Source organism: Dermacentor albipictus, chromosome 1 (genome assembly GCF_038994185.2).
Source record: "Dermacentor albipictus isolate Rhodes 1998 colony chromosome 1, USDA_Dalb.pri_finalv2, whole genome shotgun sequence".
Classification (NCBI taxonomy): Eukaryota; Metazoa; Arthropoda; class Arachnida; order Ixodida; family Ixodidae; genus Dermacentor; species Dermacentor albipictus.
The window spans coordinates 345,699,810-345,725,738 of record NC_091821.1 but is presented as its reverse complement, the minus strand read 5'-3'; the positions used below and the strand labels follow the sequence as shown (position 1 = coordinate 345,725,738).

The 25,929-nt window shown below is 47.0% G+C and overlaps 1 protein-coding gene across 3 annotated transcripts in view; it reads left to right on the top strand.

Moving 5' to 3' along the window:
- The window catches only part of LOC135915707 (unconventional myosin-Ie-like), a 352,538-nt gene that overhangs the window by 265,454 nt on the left and 61,155 nt on the right, over positions 1 to 25,929 (top strand). For all 3 annotated transcript variants that reach the window (XM_065448929.2, XM_065448861.1, XM_065449014.1), the window contains one exon: positions 4,609 to 4,741. In XM_065448929.2, coding sequence (XP_065305001.1) covers positions 4,609 to 4,741 — 133 coding nt within the window. The remainder of the gene's footprint in view (positions 1 to 4,608; positions 4,742 to 25,929) is intronic.

The window sequence follows — 25,929 nt, the reverse complement described above, 5'->3', positions numbered from 1 at the left end:
CGGACAAGGAGCGCGCGGATAACACAGGCTTCCGAGAGCGAGAGCGAGGGTGATTTGGCTCATCGGCGACGCCCTCGACCCTCAAGCAACACCTCCGGCGCGCTACTCGGGCAGCAGCTGTTCCCTCTCGCCCACTTAGCTCCGTCGAGGCACACTGGTGACGTGTTGTCGCAGCCAAAGGGAATTTAGGTGCCGTTTCTCGGCTACGGACGCCGGACGCCGGCTTTCTCGCTCAATGAGCCATTTGATGCTTTCGCATCAAAAAAGACGCAAGGGCAGAGAGGTCAGCCAACGAAATAAACCGGCTGTCTACCCGGTGATGAAGTAAGCTGGGTATCGAAAGGAATTAAACATAATTGTAGAAAGAGACGAGATAAAATCATTTAAGAACCCGTGCTCATAAACATGTTCCGAGGGGGGTCTGTGCAAGTGTCCCGTAAGCCCTCCTACGACAGCGGCCGACTGTCCATTCTATCTAGCGCGGTCGAGAGCTCGTTTCTATACACAATGCGTCGATACACAATGGGCGGTCGTAGAGCTGTCGGTGGTTACCACACAGATCCAGTAGGTATTAGTGAATGTCGCGCCGAGCCATAGGCTGCAGTGAACTGTTGCTTCAGTTCGTCGTATCCCAGGGGGAAACCTGGGCTGCACACGCGGATCCAAGATATATATATATATATATATATATATATATATATATATATATATATATATATATATATATATATATATATATATATATATATATATATATATATATATATATATATATATATATATATATAGACTAGTGCTGGTAAATTCAATCGAGCTTCGCTGTGCGAGTGTTTATGTTAGTGCGTCAGCAAGCAGAGCCTTGTAGCTGCGTTTGTTCTCAACAGTGCACAATGTGATGGGCAGGTCGAGTGGCCGTATCTGCATGGCCGTTACTAGTGATGCCGACATCGCCTGACATCCATAAATAGACTATGTCGTGACTATTGTCGATTGAGTGAGTATAGTATCTTGGTAGCAACTAGTTCGTCAGGTCTGTGATAAATCAGTGGCATCGGACACTGAAAAGCTGGTTTAGAGTCGCAGAACATGATCATGAGTCTTACGATTCTGGGGTTCCAGGTCCATGGAAGCTAGTCTTGTTTTCGACGCGAAAAGAAGTGATCGAGTGCAGCGACAATTTTACTTCGTTCAAGAACGTAATATGTTTGCGTTACGCGCCCTCCAATATATCCGAGTAACCTTGAAAAAGCGACCGTTAACCTTTTCTTACCTGTTCTTCCTCTTGACATATTTACCGAATCGCATACGCACGCACGCATTGTGATGAGCCAATTACTTTTTGGCTTTCGAAAAACCAGCGCCCTTCTTTACTTTACAGTCCCCCTCTCTGGCTCGAGCGTTTTCTCACCTCCGAAGAGTATCCCGTTAATAAGTTCCCAAGAGATTCACTTCTTTTAGGAAGCTCCATGTTCTCCTTTCTCGTAATCGTCTTCCCAGAACCTTTTCTTTTTTTTTTCCTAACTAACGAGGAAGTCAAATAGCTCTAAGGTTTTCACGTTAGTAGGCGCCAAAATGCGAGCGTTATCCCGGAGGCGGCCACGCCTTGTCGGCCTTCTTTTAGAGCTTGTTTTCTATTCACCCTGCAGACAGACCCGAGAGGCCTTTCTCTTTTGTGGCGATGCGTCGCGGAACCTCTGATAGGTTCGCCTTCTTTTGACTCTAGTTTCAAGGCATTGAATCGGGAAAGTCTCGAGGCGCACCCTTTCCGTTATGGGTCGCCGGATTGGGCGCTGGCTCGGAACTAATGCGCGCCCATCCTTTATATTCGCGGCTTTGGTTTCCGAGGGCTTTGTTTGTACTTCGTTTGCATATCTTGGCGCCGTTGCGAATTTCGTGGCAGCTGGAAAAGGTCACCCTATGCGGTGACTTTGTGAGCTTGCTCTTATACACTGCATGATTGAATCCGGGGAGAATTCTCCACCTCCACTTTATCTACTCAAATTTCGCTATTACTTGGGTGAAATTGGCCGCGAAGTTCCGTAACTCGTTATGCTGCTCATGCGTCATATGCATGCAGTGAACTCTTAAAGAGCTCATTGTTTTTTTTATTTTTATTTTTGTCTAAATTTTATAGAACTGGTTACAATCGCGAGCATCTGGGAGGAAAAGAAGTTTTGTATAAAAACAGAGGTTCCCAGATATTTCCACTGGCACCTTTGTGGAAGTGTCCACAGTAAACTCTGAACTTCTACACCAGGCTGTTGACGCTACTGAAGTCTATAAGACCTCCTTTTAAAGCGGTAAATAGTGCACACACACACACACACACACACACACACACACACACACACACACACACACACACACACACACACACACACACACACACACACACACACGCACACACGCACACGCACACACACACACACACACACACACACACACATACACACACACACACACACACAGAGAGAGAGAGAGAGAGAACGAAGCGCGCTTGTCTTTGCAGCGGTTCTGTGTCGGCGCGGCCCCTTTTCATCAATTCACCTTTAAATAAACGCACCCCATCGTAACAGTACATATAAACATATGTTTTTCATGATGTTTTAACCATTTGACCATGAACGCGAGCCTACAAAAATTGATTCGTGTATGTCCAGCGAAGCTGTTGAAAACCGCCACTGCAACTGCTGAGGGGGTTATGCAATGCATTATGGCTTTCGAGTAATGGTAGTAATGGGAGTAATTGTAACTTCGACAGCACGCTACCGCCCATAGCGGTGCTGCAACAATGTTGAAATCAGTTGATGGGCTGGATATCCGTTGGTAGCTGGTGTTGCGCAAGCTGCCATCGCCCGCGGCAGCTTGCACAACAGTAATCTTTAACGGGAAACGTATGCGGGGAGCGCAACGTGCTTCGCATTGCACGTAGGCGCAGGAGCGCCTTATCATTAATTATGTGGTTCGGATGCTTGTTCTGAGCTCAAATGTATGCTTTTCTGTATATTGTATGCGTGATCCCAATTAATATATGCACTGCTCGCTTCACTTTGTCAAGTGCTTGTAGCCTGTGCCCTACGGGAGTATCAGCCATTTCATTTGGGGGTATCCAATGACCTCGTACAAATACTCGTTCAAGCCAGCGCATAACAACAATCTTCTTATAAACATTAAGCGAGCACGCGCATCTTCTAGCTTACGACAAAAATAGATATGAAGACACGCGTTCGTCGCCGAAATTTGTCGAGTAGTCGCGCGGAACCTTTTTTTTTTTTTACAGTGAAGCTTTATATTGCTAGCCGATTCGTCCTTCCATCCCTCCGTCTGTTGCCTGTGCGCTGAAAACTCCTCCGGCGCAACCCAATGCGCATGAGCAAGAGAGAGAGAGAGAGAGGCGCGTGATTGCCTGCACCAGTAGTGACGTGGTTGCTCTCCGTCGCAGCTGAGCGCGCGGGTAGCACTTTCTGTTCAGCTCCGACACGGGTAGGCCACGCGTCATAGGTTCTCCTGAGGAGCAGGCAGCTTTCGATCAGCAACACCGCGAGTAGAACCGGGAACGAGCTCATCTACGCCGTGCCGATGCTGTAGCCCGGGCACAAGAACAGGCTCGTGCAGCCGAAAGCAAGCAGCAACTGCGTACCGAGGATCCGGCAGCCGACCAAGCCGTCGTTTAATGAACCGTCGGGATTAAGCCATTGATAAACACCGGGGCCGCACGTTTCAGCTTCGCTGGTTGACCATCTGTGCGGAGTGCTTGGGCGCTGATTTCTTTGTTGCGCGGGCTTTCTTTTAGGCTTGTAAAAAACTTTTATTTAGCGCGTATTGAGCAGCAGAAAGCTGAATCGGGAATTTTTCAGGATGGTATACAATTTCCTCATTGACACTTTTTGCTCTGAATGCAACACTTTAGCTGTTTATTAATTAATAATAACTAATTATGTAGTTAGACAAAGTAAAATAATATCTGACTTGCCCCAAGCGGTGGCAAACAACATTACCTTGGCTCTGTCTAGCTGCGTGGCACTTATATGTTTTTAAATCTTTGGAACAAGTTAGTCGGGACGCATGGTATAACAGTCAGAAGATCGAGAATTGTCGGAAAGAATCGCACTAGGCACAGTACTCGACTAGGGTAGTACATAAAGATCCGGATTATGGCTTGACAACTACGTTGCTAACGTTCTTCGTTGCATCCCAGCAGCGCATATGTGCCGAATGCCCATCAAACTATCCCGCTGGCATAGTCATCCGCGTTCCCGTACATCCTTCTACACGTGAGGCGACATGCAACACGATTCGGGTTTTGTCCTGAAGATGAATAATCTAACTCTTTGCGATGTGCCGGGTCGGGCGACGTGCACCACGGTTTTAAAGGCACCGAGTCTTTCGAGAAGCACATTAGCTTCGTTAATTATCTTACTTCTTACGCTTTAGACCTGCGCGAGCGTACCATTCACTCGTAGTCACAGAGCACGCCAAGCCGATTAATGTTTAGTCTTGCACGCAAGCCCGCTTGGCGGCGACCGCATCAGCATCGCGGTAAACGTGTGTGACCTATAGCGAAGCTATTCCTCAACTTGAAGCGTTTCCTTCCTCCTCTTCTTGCAGAAAGCCATGACGGTGATGGGCATGAGCGAGGACGAGCAGACCCAGTTCCTGCGCGTCGTCATGGGCGTCCTGCACATGGGCATGATCACCTTCGTCGAGAAAGGGAACTACGCCATCGTCGAGGACGAACAGTGTGAGCGACACGAGTGAGCATAGCTCGCATGTGTAAAGACCAGGTGTAACGTGTAAAGTGCGGCCGCCGAAGGAAGGCAGGTATAGGGGCGTTAACTGCAGGAGCATCCGTTCCATTACCCCTCACCGAGAGAAGCGCGCGGAGGGACAGAAGTGAGAGCGAGAAGCCCCATAAGGAGCCACGAATGTATTCAAGGACGCTGACAGAGACGTTCACATGACACGCGCGAGGATTTACGAATGTTACAGGCACGCGTTCTCAACAGTTGGATGATATTTCCATCAGGTATAACTTCTCATTGAGCGATACTAATGGCAAGCATTTGCTCGCTCTCGCAGTTTCGTCAATGTATCGAACTAATCAGTGAGATGACCGTATAAGGGCAACTTTCTCGGAGCACGGCGACGCATTTGCGAATCGTCGGACGGGTAGGTATCTGCAGGCGACGAGATCTAGCACATGCATAACGTGGCTTCGATGAGCATCCCACGGAAGCAAGGACCGACTCTGAGTAATGCGCGACATTCAGTCGGTCAGCAACGCGCACATAGTGTGCAAGCATCAGCAAAATACTTTTGAAGGATACTACTCTAATTACGCCGGTGCAACGCTGGCAAGAAGCCCAGCACTTATTCGAATAAGCACGTTGGGGAGAAAAGACAGGCACTGTGCTTGTCCGTCCCTCAATAGCCGTGAAACTTGCTCCAAGTGCTGCAGTCGTCGTCGTCGTCATCATCGTCGTCATCATCATCATCAGCATCAGCAGCAGCAGCAGCAGCAGCAGCAGCAGCAGCAGCAGTAGCAGCATCAGTGATCTTACGTTGGTTGATTCTATCTTTTGCCTCTTCATTTCCTAATTTCATCATACCACCAAATGTTCTGCGGTAAAGGGCTGCTACACTCGCTAGAAATCACCCGTGGGACTCGCTTCGGCCATCTTAACGGGGTTAGCGCGTAGCGTTGAACGCGTGCGCTGACAAAGGCCGACGGTATACGTCGGATATACCAACTGCGCTGTTACTGTCTGAAGCTTAGAAGCCGACGCACAAAGAGGGAGCGGAATGTCTTTCAGCGTTTCCAGCGTTTCACACCATATGATGACTCGCAGTTCGTCTGCCTCCACGTTCCTTCACAGTCGTTTCCGCCAGAGGCGAACGGGTCCGTTCGCCGAAACCTTCCGCCTCTGGACGTCGACTCCAAGGTCAGCTCTTCCCCCTCCCAACAAAAAGTATTAAACTGAATAACTTTTCAGCGATCAGCACTGTGTGATAAATTGCGGGAGTGGGACGACGAAGCGAAAATCCAACGTCATGTTTGAGAGGTGCATCGCTTTACGACTTTCGGCTACTCTGTGCTACTCATTGTATATAGGTATTTCTAGCTGCGCCCATGCACTGACGGAGCAAAGGGGTAGAAAGTGCACACGCGTGTCGAAACACCAATTTTCGTCATTGACGTTTTCTTAGTTATTGCCATGCTGCCACTGCAAGGCGAAAGAGAACTCAGAGTGAGAGAAAAAAAAATAAGAGAAGGTAAGAATAGCTGATTATCCTTATCGGTAATGCGGAAATGGGCAGTTGCCTCTCGCTAACCGAAACGGAAAGAATGCTGGAGTGCCGGAATCGCACCGGCTCGCGAGCTCCCAGCAACGGACCGGCAAGACCTCACTGAGGGCCCCTCTATAGTCATTACGCGCTGCGCTCGGCCAATGGAGCGCAGGCGACTTGGAACTCAACCATTAGCTTGAGCATCCCCTCCCCCCTCTTTCCCGCCTGCTTTCCTAGCTCCTTCGTTCGTCTTTTCTCGTTCTTTTCTTTCTCTTGCCGTTTTTTTTAGTTTCTATATTTTCGCTTCTTTTGGTCCTCATGAGACGAGCTATAGGGTTAAACAAAAAACAGTGAACTTTATTATGCGTTGCTTAGCTCACCCACAGCTACTTCACCCGACTATTTCTGCCTATTGGCCTCGAGATCGAACAGAGTCGGCTCCTAGCGGCGAGGTGACGAAGCTCCTAAGTGTGGATGCCGGTGGCCCGTCGCCGCTCCAGCCGCAGTGTGCAGCGATCGTAGTTCGCGAAATCACGATGGATGTTGACGAGGACGGTTTGTTCGATGATTAGTAACCTCTCAACCTGTTATTCTTTCATTTTTGAAACGGAAATTCGTAAAGTAAATTGCTGTAGATTTTTAGTGTACTGATGCGAAAAGCATTTGCTTAACGCGACCACACCATGTGCGCTCGTCTCCTGTCAACGTGTTGTGAGGTTAACATGCGTTCTTTTTCCGTTTTACAGCACCCTTGCCTCTAAGCACAATTCTCAACCATGTTAGGGACGGTGTCAGGTGTCTCGTTGAAGGCGACCAAGGCGATCATTGAGTGTAGTGCCGTCGCTTCCGCCTGCTGCTCTGACGGTCCTGTGCACGTTATCGCATTCGTGCTGCAGTCGTCCGCGCTTAGTAAAGACCCACACCGAGTCGACCTGAATTTCACCGACGAGACAAAAATAGCACAATTGAACTGCACATGCCCTGCAGGGTAAAGTATTGCCTCAAGTTGTTCGGATGTAGTTGGTCGCGGCGCGTATCGCGATTTATTTACATTACATCACACTAAGCTGACTCGCTGATTTGCGATGTGTTTACGTTATGCGATAAATTTAGAGAACTTATGTTGCTTTATCAATTTTTGTTTTTAGCCAGACCTACGAAATCGCGAGTTAGTTTCAAAGTGTTACTACCATTGTAAAATGTTTTCGAGTCGCTTTATAACCAGTTGCAACCGTGACACGAAGCTCAAATAAAGCATGCAACGTATAATTTATGTTGTATCATAATCATTAGATCCCTTTAATTACTTTCGCATGCAGGCACTTGAATTTGCAGTGGTGCTTGAATGCAGTGCATCGGGCTTCAATTTTTTCCGCCCCCCTATAAAAGACAGAAAAAAATATATCAATATGAGCAGTAGCAATAAATTCGCTCGCGGATGTTCGTTCATCGCTTAATGGACCATCCGCTGTTGGCTCGCGAAACGACACTGTTTAATCTGTACGAGATCATGCCTACACACTTGCCGTGTTTCGGTGCTCGTATTTACACTTCTGAACACAGAACAGTTCCCGTGGCTGAGGAAAGACAACGAAAAACGTGACAACTAGTCACGCTCGGTGACGGTCGTTTAAACGGACTCGCAGCTGAGCGCGAACCTTGAATTCACTGCGCAGGCGGCGCATGAAGTTTATAAAATAAATTGCATGCGTGGACACACGGTTAATTTACTTGCGGAAGTATATAAAAGCACAGGCAACTCATTACTGGCATCCCAGGCCACGCCGCCACGAACTTTCGCGGACTGCAACGATCTTCACACTAACAGCAACCACACAGCAACTACGCATGCAGCAAACATTAATGCCCAGATTGCCGATTAGGATTCCCAAACGTGATATCAGATTGAACTACTCGCCATCCTTTTTCGTCAGCGAACGCTTGAACGCACCATCGTCGAAGTGCTTACTGCACACCATCGCATACTTGGAAGGCGCCTTGCCGTTCCGAAGCCTGACGAGCCATTCTCGGCGACGTGCCGCGTCAACGGGATAGTAGTGAAAGCTTATCCCTGGCTCTGAGCAATATGTGCTGCATTGCGGAACCGAACAAAATCTCACGATGGTAAATGAAGCGTTTTCTGCAGGCACGGAGCACACAATCGCGAAATGAAAACAGTAGCTCCCTACACATCCACACACCGCACGGGCGACGCATCCACACTAACGGGGCGACGGTGCTGCCACCTATAGGTCGATCTCGCGGCCAATAGCGCGTTCATTTTCTTTTTTTTTTCTTTTTTACTATCGATCAGTTCCGAATAAGTATACCGAAGGAACTATAGCCGGCGTGGCTGCCGTGATATCCGTTCATAACGCCATTCATTCCGATAAGACACTGGGAAAGAGGAAAGAGAGAGAGAGAGGGAAGTACGAACAAGTTTGTGAAGATGGAACGGGGCGAGAGCAGAAATAACCCTGTGTTTGGCGCGATTTAATCTCAAAAGCGATTATTCCTTTTATTGAGCACCGGTTTTGAGGCGCTATGCGCGTCGATATTCTACGTTGTGGGTGGGCCTGGTCTTCCGTCCTTGTCTTTATTTTTTTACGTTTCGCGTTAATCTATATAACAATCTCCACTTATTCTTGGCTCTTCGTGTAATCTTATTAAAGAGCTTTCTTTTTCATTTCTTATGCCGCATTCTTGCGTGTGTCTCGCTTTTGTATCTATGTAAATAGGTTTTGGCGTGGATGCGATAGATAACTGTGTAATCAAGGAGTGCAGGAGGCATACATGAATGCCTTGGAAATATCTACGAAGGTTTCACAGCTACTTTGTTTCTCCACACAAACAAAGCGGAAAATTACCTATCAAGAAAGTGATCAGGAAAGGAGAAACAATTTCTCCAATCATTTTCGCTGCGTGGTGAGAAGTATTCAAGCTATTAGATTGGAAATGCTTAGGAGTGAGGATCAACGGCAAATATCTCGGCAACCTTCGGTGTGCGGATGACATTGTCCTGCTCGGCAACAGTGGAGACGAATCGAAACAGATGATTGAGGACCTTAAAAGAGAAAGTACAAGAGTGGGGTTGAAAATTATATGCAGGAGACAAAGGTATTGTTCAATAGCCTGACAAGAGAAAAAAGAATTTGGGATGGCCAGTCAGGCCTCTAGAGTATGTACAGGGTACGTTTATCTGGGTCAATTACTCACAGGGGACCATGATAATGAGAAGAAAATTTACAGAAGGATAAAAATGGGTTGGAGCGCATACGGCAGGCATTCCCAAAACATGACAGGGAGCTTACCATTGTCGTGGAAAGGAAAAGTGTACAATCATTGCATTCTACCGGTGCTAAAATATGGAACAGAAACTTGAGGGTTAACGAAGAAGCTCGAGTTCAAGTTAATTGCCGCGCAAAGAGCGATGGAACGAGAAATGTTAGGCGTAACGTTAAGAGACAAGAAAAGAGCGTGTTGATCAGACATCAAACGTTCATAGCCGATATGCTAGTTGACATTAAGATAAAAAAATTTGCTGGGCAAGTCCTATTATGCATAGGGTAGATAACCGGTGGTCCATTAGATTTACACAATGGGTGCCAAGAGAAGGGAAGCGCCAGTTGAGGACAGCAGAAAATAAGGTTGGGGGATGAAATGCCTCAAGTTGGAACCAATTAGCGCAAGACAGGGGTAATTGGAGATCGCTGGGAGGGGCCTTCGTTCTGCAGTGGACACAAAAAATAGGTTGATGAAGATTATGATGATGATGATTATAGATAAAAGCCTTCTGCTTGAAAAAAAAAATATGCGTCTTAGAATTCAGAAGGCAGTCACATTCGTAAGCTAATTCGCACGAAACGAGGAGAGGAGTGAGTGAGTGAGTGAGTGAGTGAGTGAGTGAGTGAGTGAGTGAGTGAGTGAGTGAGTGAGTGAGTGAGTGAGTGAGTGAGTGAGTGAGTGAGTGAGTGAGTGAGTGAGTGAGTGAGTGAGTGAGTGAGTGAGTGAGTGAGATGGGGAGAGGGAATGAGAGAGAGGAGTGGGGTTCGGCTATCTAAGCTACGCAGTGCTTGGTAGGTAAAAAATGATAAAGGCCTGATACTTAAGGCAGCGCAATGACAAGTGCTATCAAAGAGCTAGTACGAGTTAATACGTAGCCTGAAATAAGAGGTATTGGCGTTGTTGGAGGTAAGTAATTCGCCTATTGTATTAGCGAAAACGAACGCAATTGAAAGCAAAACGTACTGCTCGAAGAGCGCACTATCGGCGTAAAAGCCAAATGAAAGCTGAACGTAAACATAGACGTCGAAGGGCAAAGTTAATTGTAGAGCGGTGGCTTCGAGGTCATTACACTGCCTTATTACGTTGGAGGTAACGACGGTTTAGCTCCTCACTCGGGGATAGAAAGCAGTGCGTTGAACAAGTTCTACATGAAAGGAGAACTTACGCTAGACTGTTCGATACGGGATGTTTAGGCACTGTAGGCCAGAAAATGACGTACTCTAGCACTTCCACCATACCTTGGCGTAACGTCATGGAGAGTGGAAAAATTTTCCAGAAGCAAGGTATTTGTACTGACAAACAAACATAAAGAATAATAAATAATAAGGAAAAACATGAACAAGAGTTCAGGATCGCCAGTCAGCCTCCAGAGTCTGTGAAGGAGTACGTTTACATAGGTCAATTACTTACAGGGGACCCCGTTCATGAGAAGGAAAATTACAGAAGAATGAAAATGGGTTGGACTGCACACGGCAGACATTGTCAGATTGTGACTGGAAGCTTACCACTATTATTGAAAGGAAAGGTGTGCTATCAATGCATTCTACTGGTGCTAACATATGAGGCAGAAACTAGTTGCTAACTTCACGGCTAGAATTTGTAAATTGTAATATGGGTCATCAGACAGACAGGCAGACAAAGAACTTTAATGACAAGGTCCTGAGAAGCTTTGTCCTAGGTAATTAATTTATAACTTCATTAGTGACTTGTTAATTATACGATTGCGAATTTCAATTTTTGGTGCAAGAAGTGTCCGCCACTTCGAGTAGACCACCTCACGGACTATGATTGTGCTATCTGCCACAAGTTTTTGAAAGTGTTCGCTGAAACATCCTGTATATGTGTATGTAACGTAGTGACGGTCCCGTCCTATGTTACAAACTATGCTGTCACAAACCGCACTTTAGTTCATTAGTTGATATTTTATATGGGTATTGAATTCTTGCCTCCTGTTAAAAACGGATGTCGTTATCGATCAATCTGTACTTTCAATTATTAACGACCACCTTATCACCTATCGTGTTCACACGATACTTCTTTTATGCTTTTCTTTATCGAAACGAACTACGTGACATGCACTGTGTGTGTGATTCGAGAGAGTATGCACACTTCTCGCTTCAGTTTTAGCCTGCGATTTCACTACCTCCGAGATCGGCCCACGAAAGAGGTTATTTTGACCATGAACACGACGAATCCCTTGGAGGGGGTCGAGGTAGACAACTTTGCTGTAAGGGAAGGATTACAGCAGGCCAGTAGGGGGCAACTGAACTTAACTAACTTGCCTTAGTAGTCGCCGGCGTCACAAACTAACTCGGTTGTTGAGAACTGGTTAAAAATAAGAGTGGATTGTTCTCCATTCTTCATTTCTCTTTTTTCTTTTTTTTTCGTACTTGTTACTCTGAATCCAATCTAGCTCGTCATACACTGCGTTATTTGGTAACGAGTTCCCGCGTGCGCGATGATAATTAGAATGAAACAGGATCCCTTCGCCGGCCATTGCGACAAAGCTGCAAGTTCCGCCGTCAGCACAACCGCGAGCATTCTGTGCCGCCTCTGTGGCTCGGCGTAGCAGTCGAAAATGCCTGTCCGTTTCACATTGTTATGGCCAAGAGCACCGACTGTGGCATCTATGGCAGCTAATTGACATTCAGGCATCTCCTTGGAGGATATATACCCTTTCCACGAAGTGCGAAAAATGCAGTTCCCGACCGTGTTAACAAATGGGAAATTCCCGTATGGCCGAAGGGAAGGATGCTGGTCCACTGGTGCGGATGACAGCTGTCAGCACTGAGTTCCTTGAACGCGTTACAGCTTCTTAAGAACACGTGGACCGGCATGAGAGGCCGTAAGAGCTTATACGCAGACCTCCAGATAAAGTCACCGAAGGGCAAAGTATTACAGAAATCCCCTTGCTGAATTTCATACCGATGCCGCCAGCAAATATTCAGGTGTCTATCCCAGCACCTTCTCCTAAAAGGCTTCGCGCACATTTATCGAGATAACGCGTGAAATTTAACAAAAACTATCCTAAGATGTCGCCGATGATAGTATCTCTGATGCTAACCTAGAAGGGTTTGGGTGCGAGCTAGTTGGTACGGGTCATTCATTATAAACAGCGCCAAAAGAAAACGCACGGACACGGCAGAGCACAAGACCAGCACTAACTGCCAACAACATCCTTATTGAAGCCGGCACAAACATATATTACTCGCAACGGGCTAAAAGAGAGAAAGGAAAAAAGGGAACGCGAGCCACCATCAATCGTCTCCTGCTACGTATGCGTCAGAAACGTAAAGCTCTACAAGTGTAAAATACACAATACGGACGCAATCGAAACTGATTCACTTCTAAGGAACTTAAGTTCCTTATCGGGAACCTATTGGTATTAGAAGCGTTCTAATACCAATAAATTCGCTGTAGAAAAGTGTGAGCAAGCCGGTCAAGTGAAGTTGTCTAGTGCAATGAAGCGCTCCAAGCAAAAGTGCCTTTCCGCGTTTTTTACCGTTAAAACTCATAAGATGGGCAACCCCTTCCGAGTCATTGTCTCTGAAGTGGGCACTTGGCAGAAGTGGCTCTGGTCGCACCTCCTGCAAGGCGTGAGGCAGCTGCCGATCAAAGACCCGTCCTTAGTGCCCAACTCCACAGAGGCGTCCAGTTCCTGAAGGAGTCAAGCAACAAAAGAGCGCACCCTTTCTCGCTGGACATCGACGACTTATCTTATTCCCGACCTCAAGATGACCTCCTCTTCGCCGATGTGCAGGAAGGCATTGAGGCGATAGGTGAGGTTCGGTTCTAGAACGCAGTTGGCACCTACGTCACCAATTTCCTTGATCTGCTGCGGTCTACCTAAGATCCACCCTGGTATTGCATAATGAAGAGTTCTACGTGCAGAAAAATGGGATATGTATTGGTTCGCGCATTTCGCTCATAATGTGGGACTTATTCTTGGCGCACTACGGCATTCTCCTGCTAGATCACCTCAGCTCAGCATGTCCCTTGAAAGTGTTTCGTTACGTTGAAGATTTTTAGGTGATGCTTTCTGCGCACCCAAATAGAGCGACTTCTCTGTTAGACCATGTTTTTTCAAAAAATTCAAAAGCACTGTTCAAGGGTTGACGTTCACAAGGGAATTCAGTGAAAACGGTAAAATGCTTCCTTGACCTTGCATTGCACCTCCGCGAGGAGCACATGCGTTGGATGTATGCCCCACGTTCCAACAAACACCTTGTCCCCTACACTGCCAATCATTAAAAAGTGGTGAAGCACTCCATAGCCCTGGGGGCGCTCAGAAATGCTGTCGTTCGCTATTGCCCTCACTTGATGTCCAGCAGCTTTGCTAACCAAGTCCATCGGCTTGAGGCAAGTGGCTCTCCAGCACAACCGCTGCCATCTTTGACGGAAGTCATACTTCAAGAGGCTCGTTCCCTCATGAAACCACGCGAATTGGTAAAGGACATCACCAAGACTGTTGCGATCCCGTACGTACATTGTGTGTCCCACCGCATCAAGAAAGCCGCGGGCCGGGCTGGTGTCAAAGTGGTGTTTACCACTCCTAACAAGTTGGGAAGGTTGTGCAAAAAAGTCAATGAGAGCCGGCAAACGCCTGGACTGTGTAGTAAGCGACATACCGCCAAGCCGGTAGATTGCAATACTAATGTAGTTTATGCCATTCCCACCTCTTGCGGCTGCACTTACATAGGGCAAACGGGACGCTGCCTTAATGAACGTTTACGTGAACATGTGCACTGTGTCAAGAATAAGAGTGATAGTAATCTAGCTGTTCATTGTGCAAAGTGTGGCTCCTCACCCCGCCTAAAGGACACACGTGTGCTGAGAAGGTAAAGCGTGCAGACAGGACACGAGAGAAGTGGACGACACGAACGCCGACTTTTTCATAATGAACCCTTACCAACTATCTCAGCTTTCTGTCGTACTGAGAAGGTAGTACATCGATCAGATGGCCAGGGAAAGCTTTGAGGCCTTTTCAATGTGTGAGTTAGGAGCCACTTTCGTAAGCGCCCCTCATTGCGATAAGGAACTAAATTCCTGAGAAGTTAATCAGTTTCGATTGTGTTCATATTGTGTAGTTTACGTTTGTATAGTTTTACATTTCTGACGCATGCGCAGTAGATCATTGACGACGACTCGCCTTCCCTTTCTTCCTTTCTCCCTTTCAGCCCGTTGCGAGTAGTATATATTTGTGCGGGCTTCAATAAAGATGTTGCTGGCAGCTAGCGCTGACCCTGTGCTCTTCCTCGTCCGTGTATTTTTGGCGCTATTTATAATGAATCTCTGATGCGTTATCCTGACATGCACTATTGTAGACGCGGCACTCGAAAGAAATAATATTCCAATCCGTTTACTCTATACTGACCCAGCGCGGGAGACCAGGCGGACCTTGCATTGGCTAACTATGCTGTCTCACCTTTTCACTTCCTTTTCTCTCTTTGTCTCCCAGTCCGAATTAAAGGACTGCTTTTCTTTTATATCGACATGCTGACGATAAAGCTGTTGGTTACGCCGAGAGCACAGCTGTGAATCCGATTTCGACTTCTCAGGCAGCTCATTAAGCATCTCATGCCCCCTCCCCCCCCCTCCGCTCTCTCTCTTTTTCTCTCTCTCGGCCAAGCCCACCCAGGTTTTGCCGCGAGTAGCAGAGTTAATTGTCCGCACCCACGCGCTTCCAATGAGATTTAATTGGGAGGAGCTAACGGGGGTGGTTGCGCCTCCCTTAATTGGTGCTTTTCTTTTATTTCTTCTCCATGTTCTAATGCTCCTATTTTACCTCATTTACATACATTTGTTTCAAACCTTTGCCGGCTCCTTTTCCTTAATTATTTTCCTTTCCTGTTATCCTCCCTGCGCGTGTCTCTCTGCTTTCCCGCCCGCTTATTAACCTTGCAGTAATTTGTTTGAGTATGCCCTCTATATTTTTGCTGCTGTCAGCTCCATGTAGTCATTCCTCCTTACTCTTTCTCTCTCCTGTCCCAATATCTTTCGTAGTAAACAGGGTTATTTTTTCTTGTGATGACGCTGTACATTCACCCCCTAGTCTTCTTCTCCCCGCCACCAACTTCTTGTCCGCTTTCTGACTTCAGCGTTCGCTGGCGCAACAGATTCGAAGTGGGTTTTGCGGCGATCCTGTTGTACAATAACTCATGAAGTGCAGACATTTGTACTTAATGAAGAAGGCGACTAAAGCGCCTGCTGTGTTGTGGAAAACTGAATTGCGTTGTCGTTTCGTCCTTGTTCCTAATGTTCTTTGTCTTGGCGCACCATTATCACAGCGTTTCCTCGTGTTATATTTTTTTCGTCGAAGTAATAAAGTTGCTACAGCGTTGTAAGCATTGCCAGGGTCGGGTGGCAGCAGGTTCAGCGCTTGGCATTATGGTCTAACCTCCCTTTGCGCCACGCATGAACACGGTGTACGCCGAACCCAATTTGTTTCCTTCAGTGTAAACATGTTGGCCTTAGTAACAAGTTCAGAAAAGTTCTCAGGTACTTTCCCGCGCAATCGCTTATTTCCCACTAGTTTATTTCTGTTCCGCAGTGGCTAATGTCATTAGCCTTCCTTATCGGGAACTTATTTCTTGTTTTTACCGTATCTTTATGCACACTCGCTTGGAATAAGGCGTCTCGGGAGGTTTGATTATTTTTTCACGACAAGGTGGGGAAAATTGGGCCTGAAGGCTGCATACGTAATATCCAAGGCGCGTTGATTCCGCAAGCGGCGGTCCGCAAATTAGCGACAAGTTGTGCTGAGAAAGAAAGGCTAACACTTGAGTAAAGAGCGTGTGTTAATATTCGCATGCACTTAAAACGCAGCGTCTCGGTTATGTCCTTGAAGAAGCCCCTCGCGGCGCACTACGAGTGCACTAACGGCAGTAAGGGCCACGTGGGAGTTAAGGTCCCAGTTTCTAAAGTTAGTTTTGGGGAGGGTCTTAAAAAACTACGCTGCTCTCTGAGGCCACCTGGCATCGTAATTGTTCCTGCAGGCTCGAGAGGCCGGACGTGCGTTATTGTCTTCACTTTCAGATGACCTTGCTCCCCAGACTGTTAATGAGCGTTGTTCTTTCTTTTTCTTTTTTTTCGCCGAAGAGTTTTGTTATGTGCAGTGTAAGAGTTGGAGGACAATCCCACCGCTGCCACCAGTTGTAAGAGTTGGAGGACAAACTGCTGGAAACCATTTGTAAGATTTACACGTAGTTTAAGGGAGGGACTTCCCATCGCTGACAACCAGTTGTGCGCTCGTGTGATGTGTGCTTCGTCTTGCATGCTCCATTTGAGAGTCATGCTAGATGGTTGAAATGTATCTCTTGTCCTAATGTAAATATTGCAAATAAATCCCGTACTCCTGGTTCTCGACGAGAGCAAGTTCCTCCCTACAACCACGTCCCAGGCGTGAGTGAGTTGGACGACGGCATGGGCCAGCTACCTCCTATTTCATGCCCGACCACAAGATATTACAACTGGTTGCCAGCGAAGGGAAGTCCCTTCCTTCAAGTACGTATAAACTTTACAACTGGTTGCCAGTGGTGGGGTTGTCCTCCAACTCTTACAGCAGAAAGAAGTCCGTGTCTTATAGCGCGGGGGAGTCAAAACAAGGTTACCTGTCTCACTTCTCAGTTATACAAGGGAACTTTTACGCGAAAGCGTAGATGGGCAGTCTCTGAAATCGCCGTGGTTATGTTTGAAGCCGGGGGGGAAGCGAGCGCTGGAGGAGGAAGGCGCCTGGACGTGGAGAAGAAAATCGCTGCGTTCGCGCCCTTTCCGTTTGTGCTTCGATGTCGCGGTGCTCGCTGTGCATGTTCGCGGCGTCCTTTCTTTGCATGTGTTGGACTGCTAAGCACGAGGTCGCAGGATCGAATCCCGGTCACGGCTGTCGCATTTCGATGGGAGACAAATGCGAAAGCACTCGTGTACTTAGATTTAGGTGCACGTTAAAGAACCCCAGGTGGTCCAAATTTCCGCGGCGTCGAAAATTTCCAAATTTTCGACGCCGCGGTGCTCACTCTGCATGTTCGCGGCGTCCATGCGCTTGCGCGTAACCTGCGTATGAAGTGAATCGTCACTTTAACTTATATTGCAACAGCAATTATATGGACACCCCAGGCGCATGCATGCCGTCATGTGAGGTTCCGTATGAGTGAAAGCTTGTGAGAGTGAGCCGGCGAACGCGATTCAATCTCACGTGCGCGAGCGAGGAACGCGGCTCGGATGCGTGCCCTCTCCTGTGGCGTGCGAGACAGGGCGGTGAAGCGAGGGAGGAGGGGCGTTCTTCTCCGGCGGCTGCTACGGTGCCTCGATGTCCTCCTCGCCCGCCGCTCCGTACAGAGTGGAGACAACCGCGGCGCCTTCTACGGGAGTCGGTCACGCGAATCGCGAACGCCGTAGTAGCCGCTCTTGGCGGGCGCCGTAGGGACGCGTTGCCGGCGCGCGTGTGGCTTGAAAGTGGTCTGCGACGTGGCTAAAATGTGTGCGCCCGCGGGCTTGATCTTCGAAGTGATCTGCGATGTTTGCAGAGCGCGCGTGGTGCCGCTAGCTTCGTATGCGCTGTGCGTTCGGCGTTTCGTACGCCTTGAAGCGACAGATGCACGGAGGTCAATTGGCTCGCGTCTGCTGCCACGATTCTTAACTCCAGCGTTTTCACAGGCAGTTTCCGCTGTCATCGAGCGATGTTTGTTCATGTTTATCTGTGCGCGCGTGACACCGTGCTGGTTAATTCAATTAAAGCACGTTGAGGGCCTAGTTGGGTTGAATCCATGATAGAATGTATAAGCGTCACTGAACAAGGACGTAGAAAGAAGCAGACGCATAAAGACAGTGCTGTCTCCGTGTGTCTGTTTCTACGTTCTCGTTGAGTCATGCTTATGCATTCTATCATTGATAATTTAGTTAGTATGCGAATGTTTACAAGTTTATACGGCCGATAAAACTACTATCCTTATTTCGTACAGCTATCTACTAATTTGCTATTGCAATCGGTGCTTCGGCTTTCCGGCGGAACTAAAAAATTTTCGTTCATGCATGCAATTCTAGTGTGTCATCGGGCTGTGAAACCAGCGTCATCGCTTATCTGATATCGTTGTCAATTCAGTGGTAATGATTGACAGTGGTACCACGTTATATCTGTTATTTCGTTGCAGCCGTTGCAACGGTAGGGCTCCTGTTTTCGACGCCTTGAAAGAGTGCGGAATAAGCGTTTGGTTTTGTGTCATGGGGCGCTATAACACAAAGCTATTACAATGTGTTTTTATTCCAGTCTCCTGACGTCAAATTTGCGTAACCGCCGACGCAAGCATCGGGCGGTGACCCGCAGCATTGCCTGAACAGCCCAATCGAACGCTGTCCTAGTTATAGGAGGTGACTTTTCTTTGCTTTCAAAATGAAGAACATTGCCTAGATTGAGCAGTTTTTTGTTTGCAATTGGCTGCCAGGAGGCGAGGAGCACGCTCAAGTGGAGAGGATTTCGCTGGGACCGAGCCAGCGTAATGAAAATAGATGACCGGATGAAGAGGGTGGTGGCCGGTGTCTGCGATTGGTCCACTTTCCCTTACTTAGCTTGCGGTGGCTGGTCGAAAATCGCGGCGGCATGCAAGGGAAGCTTAAGAATGACGTTAAAACGGATCCTCAGCAATGAATAGCTGGCAGAATGAGGTCGTAAACGTGCCGAAAGTGCCCGAAAACGTTACACGGCCACGCAAAAAGCTTTCTTATACGCAGCTAAACCCATGTTTACTATCAGGTGCGAGTAGCCATTGCCTTAGCGATCGACGGCAGCCATCTTTTATTCCTTTTGTAATGGAGCAACCTGCGACAATTCAGAAGAAAATTTGGTTTTGTTCAGCATATTAATACATCTTTAACGTGTACACGTCACTTTGACGCGGTGAGTTTTCGCGGTTTTGTGACTTAACGTGAGAGACATGTGAAGTGGGTGGAGCCTTAAACTTTTCACCAATAGCAGAGGGCTAATGGCGAAAAGGCGTCGAATCGGAAATAACTATTTTTCTTTTGTTCGGTCCAATCATGCATAATAAGTGTGCACGCGTCATATCAGATGGGGAGCTATCGCGGTTTTCGTCACGTCACGTCGCGTGACAGACATTCGAAGTGGGAGTGTTCCAAAAAATGTTTTGACCTATCGCGGATGGCCGATTGCAGCATTGTAATAGGAAAGTTCGAAATATATTTACGTTACAGCGCCCATGGTTGACATTTATAGAAGTAGCTTTTGTAAGCTCGTTTTGTTCCTGTACTCGATATCTCGAGCATTGAGCCCAATATTTGAGCTAGGAAACAATTTTAGAGTACTAAGTTCCGCTAAATGAGCAGCTCGAATGTGTGTTTTGTGACAAAGGGCGAGCTGTTCATATCAAAATTTAGTCGTTTGCCGCGCACCTCTTTCGGTTACTGCCTGTGGTTAACAGATTTCCATGCTGCTCGACTTCCTTTGATTGTCGGGGCGGTCGCGACGCTAAGCGATCGAGCTAAGCTTTGAACGTGCCGTGGCAGTTTCCGATGAACCGTCATCCCCGCACCAGAGAAGCAGGGAGCAAGGTGACGTGTCGTATATATATATATATATATATATATATATATATATATATATATATATATATATATATATATATATATATATATATATATATATATATATATATATATATAGCTTTGTAGAGCTCCAACAGTAGTCCATTATCGTGACATATACCAGGTGTTGCTTTCTATGCGGAACACTTTCTTTTATAAGAAACTGTCATATCTAGGCCCCTGCCGTCTTTACCGATTAGCTATATGGTTAGAGGCGGACATTGTCGGGAACACTACATTAAGCGACAATTTCGCTAATTACCTAGATTGTTCTAATTAACATTCGAGTTAGTCACTTTAGGGCACATGTTGTAATTGCCTAATTGAATCCGAAAAGAATCAATGTTCGCGTAGAAGAAAACCTACAACCAGCACCACATCCGAGATATCCGTCACGAAAATCTGCTAAATAATGCGTCGTCGTTCTAGTTATACAAGATCCTTCCAAACTGTTAGAGGCGTATTTCTGGAATCTTAACTGGAAGGCCAATATATTTCGTAGCACTTTACTTTACTGCGTTCTAGATCTAGCCGTGGAGTGTTAGCCAGCGCCCAGACCAAGAAAGTAGATGGGAAAACGCGCCGAAACGTTTTTTATTGTAACGTTAACAAAATTTTAAAAAGTGCCTGTGGGATTTAGCACAAATCTTTTTTACGAGCTGCAATATTCGAAAAGTTATACACTACTTACACTGGAAATCAATATGCGCAATGGACTAATTAACCATGTTTCACTAATTAACTTTTGAACTAATTGCTTTGACACACATATCTTACTACACGAATTGAAGCCAGTGATTTCACAAGGCACTTCCTCTTGGAATGAGTTTTAAAACTAGCACCTTTTTTGAGTTAAGCGCCGTCAATTTTTTGACAAAACGCCTTTGTATGCATTGAAGCTGAAGAGTTAACGGGACACCAACGCATTTGGTCGCAATCTTTGCATCTCGAAACTGGTGACATCCTCAGAATTCGTTCCAAGTGGACACGAATTTAAATGCCATCTGCTACAATTCGTAAATTTCAACACATGGTTTAAAGTAGTTAGTTTGAAATGTTAATTAGCAAAATTTGTTACTTAGATATTTGCTTTAATTTCTTGTGCGACCAATGTCTGTCTCGGAGAGTAATTTGGCTCATTTGGTAGAAAGAGGGACCCATGTCACGCGGGATTTCTTCAAAATTCCGTGATATATATATATATATATATATATATATATATATATATATATATATATATATATTCGATCAGTTTCAGTCGGTCACAAACAGTGTCACAAACGGCATGTGAGCCGCAGCTTTCCGTTTCACGATACACTGGGAGCCGGAAGTTACATTATTTCGAGGCTCCCACATTCCACAAACTCTTATCCGCCAACAGTATACGACTCAGGGGGGGGGGACACTCGGCCCTCTAAAGAAAAGAAAAGAAATAAAAAGGGGGAGGGAGAAAGAAACGCGTTTTCGCGGCGACCTTGGCACACACACACACATTCGGACATGCCGCGGTGACAAATTAGTCGGGCGCGCGCTAGCTCGGTGCCTCCCTATTATACGAGCACTTTGCATCCGCTCAGAAGTTCGCTGATGCGCTCCCTCATTAGCAGACGGCGTTCTTGGACTGTCTCGCGAACGGGGCGGGGCCCCTCCGGAGCTTGTTAACCGCGGCCCACCTTGCACCCAGGCCCCGGTGTCTGGCACCGGTCGTTTCACGCGTGTGAACTACGGTGACTTCGCGCTCTACAAGCGAGCGTTCACCGGAGAGCTGCCGATGCGTACGGTCAGAAGCACACGCTCGCGTGCGTGGTCGATGTGTGCCGGACGACCGCCGCGGCTGCCTCCTCCCTGTCAAACAAACGGAGTAATTCCTGTTCGCCGCGCGCGCGTAATGCAGCCATTCGTCGTGCCGACTCTGGAGATGAATGTAGTAACTGTAATTGATATGTCACTGCTAATACTTAATTAGACGCAACTAGTGAAAGTAACACGGTGCTATACTTCTAGCGCCGTGCTATATAGCTGTATAGCTAGCAATTCCGCCAGCCGCTTTTCCTCCTTCTGCAGCGATTAAGCGTTACTATGCAGGAAAGCTTTAGGAAAACTAGTTAACTAGTTAGGAAACTAGTTTGGAAAGCTAGCACCACTAAATACTGACCGTACAGTTCTGGCTTGGATCGAAAACTACCTGCCGTTCCGGCGACAGTGCGTAGTATTAAATGGCAAGAAATACAGTTTCGTAGATATCATGCACATCGGGGGTCCGAAAGGGCTCAGTTTTTGGGCCAATTTTATTTTCAATATACATAAATGACATTTCTTCAGGAATTAGCTCTACTATATGGTTTTTTGCCGATGACTGTGTCTTATAGGAAAATTTAAAAAAAAACAAGATGACGTTGCCCTGTTACAACGTGACTTATCATGTGTTCTTGAATGGTGTTCAAGGTGGAGAATGAACCTAAATGCTAAAAAATGCGTTCATGTTACTTTTACACGTAAAGAACACAGGCTAACCTCTGAGTATGTCATCAGCAATAACACAACGAAGCAGAAATTACACTTTAAATACCTAGGTGGGACATTTTCAGCCGATTGTTCATGGAATGCTCCCGTTGATACAGTGGTTGCTAAGATCGCCAGGACCTTATACTTTATACAGCGATATCTGAAACACGCGCCACCTTGTTTGAAACCAACTGCTCACCTAACATACGTTCGACCAATGCTCGAGTATGATTGTGCCGTGTGGGACCCTTGGCAAAAAGCACTGAGTGATAAACTTGAAAAAATCCAGAACAGAGCAGCAAGGTTTGTCTTATGCCGGTACTCGAGAACCGATAGATGTACCAATATGAAAAATTAAATAGGATGGGAAATTCTTTCCTCTCGTCGAAAAAGATTGCGACTGAAAGGCCTTTATTAAATACTTCATGGTGAAACCGGCATTCGAAAGGAAATATACTTACACAGGACTCATTATGTCTCTGCACATACCGATCATCGTTTCAATATTTTAGAATACCGCACTAAAACTAGTATGTATGCTAATTCATTTTTTTTTTCTCGTTCCATTAGCGAATGGAAACGCCTATCAAGTCAGCAAGTGTGCTGTGTCAGTGAAGTTTTCTTTTTTTTTTGACATTGTAAAACCCCTGGTATAGCGCCTTCGGGCTAAGCGGGGTAATCATTGAATAAAGAATAAAGTACTTCGCCCTGCCTTTCTGTAGCGAACTGCTGTGGCCGGGAACTGTTACCACCACCATATCGTCACGGTAGAACCCGGAGGCTACAGTAGTAAAAGAGTACACTGTATTGTTAACGGCACTGTTTAATTAGGTATCGGGGGTGCCAGCCAAGGGGACAATAGGATAAAAAATAACAACTGGGGTTTAAAGGAGGGCTAGGAGGGGGTGGGGATGACAGTGTTCGATGATGTCACATATATCGCCCAGTGTCGTGTGCTGGGCTGTCCCTGCCGCAATATACTTCCTGCGTTCACCGCCCTGCATCAATAACAGTACGTGTACGAAAACTGGGCAGGAAGACGGAGCCCGTGTAAATTATCTGAGCAGCTTGGATAGCATCACCTTGTACCCAACCAGGCAGCAAACACAACAATGTAAATTAAGGCAGACAGCAAAAGTTCATCGCAATTTATTTTGAGCGATTTAGTTCGAGAATAAAACGGCAAACCCGTTTCCGCGGCACGGTTTGAGAAGAAATGCGATTTGGCAGGGAGCAGGAGCGTTACTTCCCCAGTTTATGCGCATCGTTGAGATCCTAACTGGAAACGAGGAACACGCTCGCGAGTCTTAACGAAGTCGTCCGCAGAAACACAGGAATGCCACGGCGAAAGCTCGACTCCTTCTGCCCGTCTGTCCGACGACGCGAGCGAGGAAGTCGAGCTTGTACGAATCATCGTGGCAGCCCGGCCGGTTCTCCCCGGCCAAACTCGACATACCACTGGTCGCAGCTGTTGCTCGCCGCCGCATTATCGAGCGAGGCAGGACAAACGTCAATGGAATTGTTTCGTCATACAACAGGCGGGAGGCGGTAGGGGAACATAAGGGGACCTCTAGAGAGATAGTTACGTTTTCTTGCTATTTCCTTGTACGTCTCATTCAGGCCATCCTAATCTCCGCGCCGTCGTCCGAGCGTGGAAGAAGAAAAGGCGTTCGTGCTCAACGAAACGCGGCGACTCCTGCTTTCCCGATGTAGCGCCTATTTGCGCGATGCGGAAGACAGATAAAGTGTGTGCGTGCGTGTGTGTGTGTGTGTGTGTGTGTGTGTGTGTGTGTGTGTGTGTGTGTGTGTGTGTGTGTGTGTGTGTGTGTGAGAGAGAGAGAGAGAGAGACGAGAGAGAGAGAGAGAGAAAACGTGGAAGCAAGGCTGTGGCACGCCTTCAGCTTGCAGGCTGCAACATCAAGAAGCGAGCGAAAGCATCGACCTATAGTTGCGGTGCGCCACTTCACAATCAGCAATGGACATGCTGCTTGTTCTTCTGGAGAGCGAGCTGAGAAGGTTGGTGCAGGGTGGTTGGGCACACTAGATGGCTACGCGATAACGGGAGAGGAGGACACGGCAGGGGTCTGAGTCGACGTTTTTGCTTTTAACTGTTGTTGCGCACCCTCGAGAAAATTGCGCACAACACGCACGAGTTCGGGTGTCCACCTCCCTTTTCCTTCTGTGTTTCTTATTTTCGCTACAGGCGATGTGGTTCTTGCCTCGTCGTCATCCTGCGAGACTAATGAGATTGGGAGTGGGTCGCACCATTTGGCGCAATGTCCGGAACGGACGTCGAGAAAGAGTTTTGCGTCATGGAAGAGGTTGGGCAATGATGACGAGCTTCTTGGTGTCTGACGAACGAGATAACTATAACGAAAGAAGATGGGCCAGTCGACGCAGTACCTATTGCGCTGACCAAAAGCGTAAAAACAATAGCAAGGCTGATTTCCTGACCACCTGACGCACGGCTGTCTTTAGCGCGAACGATGTAAATGCGGAACGGGCAGGACGAGCGAAAGTGGTATCAGGCGTGATGCAAGCGGAATGATATAGAATCTTGATTCGAAAGTGATTGGCTCATACTGTAGCAAAGGCTTCAACGCAAGCCAGACGAAACCACGAAAAGAGCGCAAAAAGACTGGCCGTAGCTGCTCTCTTTCTACAAGATATGCAGTGCGTATGCGTGACATATCTCCATTACCTGCACTCACGACCGCTGTGGCAAACGAAGACTTGTAGTATACGGAGGACATCGGAAAGCGAATGGAGATGCCGCGTCTACCTCTTGTGTTTATTCAACATACGGATCTTTGAATTTTCTGCCGTATTGGATTGCCAACCTTGACTGGCGGGATAAACCGGCTGGTTGCAGCAGCAGCCCAACCACTACCGTCGCCACTAAGCTTTCATGTCATCCTTATGTATCTGTCCTTTTCCAAATTGATAATGTTGCCAAAAGGTCCGAGTTTGGTACAATTGCGCTTGAAGGACTCCGCTTTTTCTAATGGCAGAATGTGCTTTCATATTTCGCATTGACCGTCAAGTTGGCGCCTCTAACTGTTTCTTTATAAATATTCACCTACTAGTGGCACATGTCCTTTCTTTTTGAGCGTTGCATTGTATTAGCTCGTTGCTCATTATCGCGCCATTGGCGCCGTCCGCAACGAGAGAGGCGCCAGCAAATGCTCCCACTCATGAGATATAAGGGTTCGATGACGTGACGCAAAGCTAGGTTCACTGTAACACCACCAGATGGTA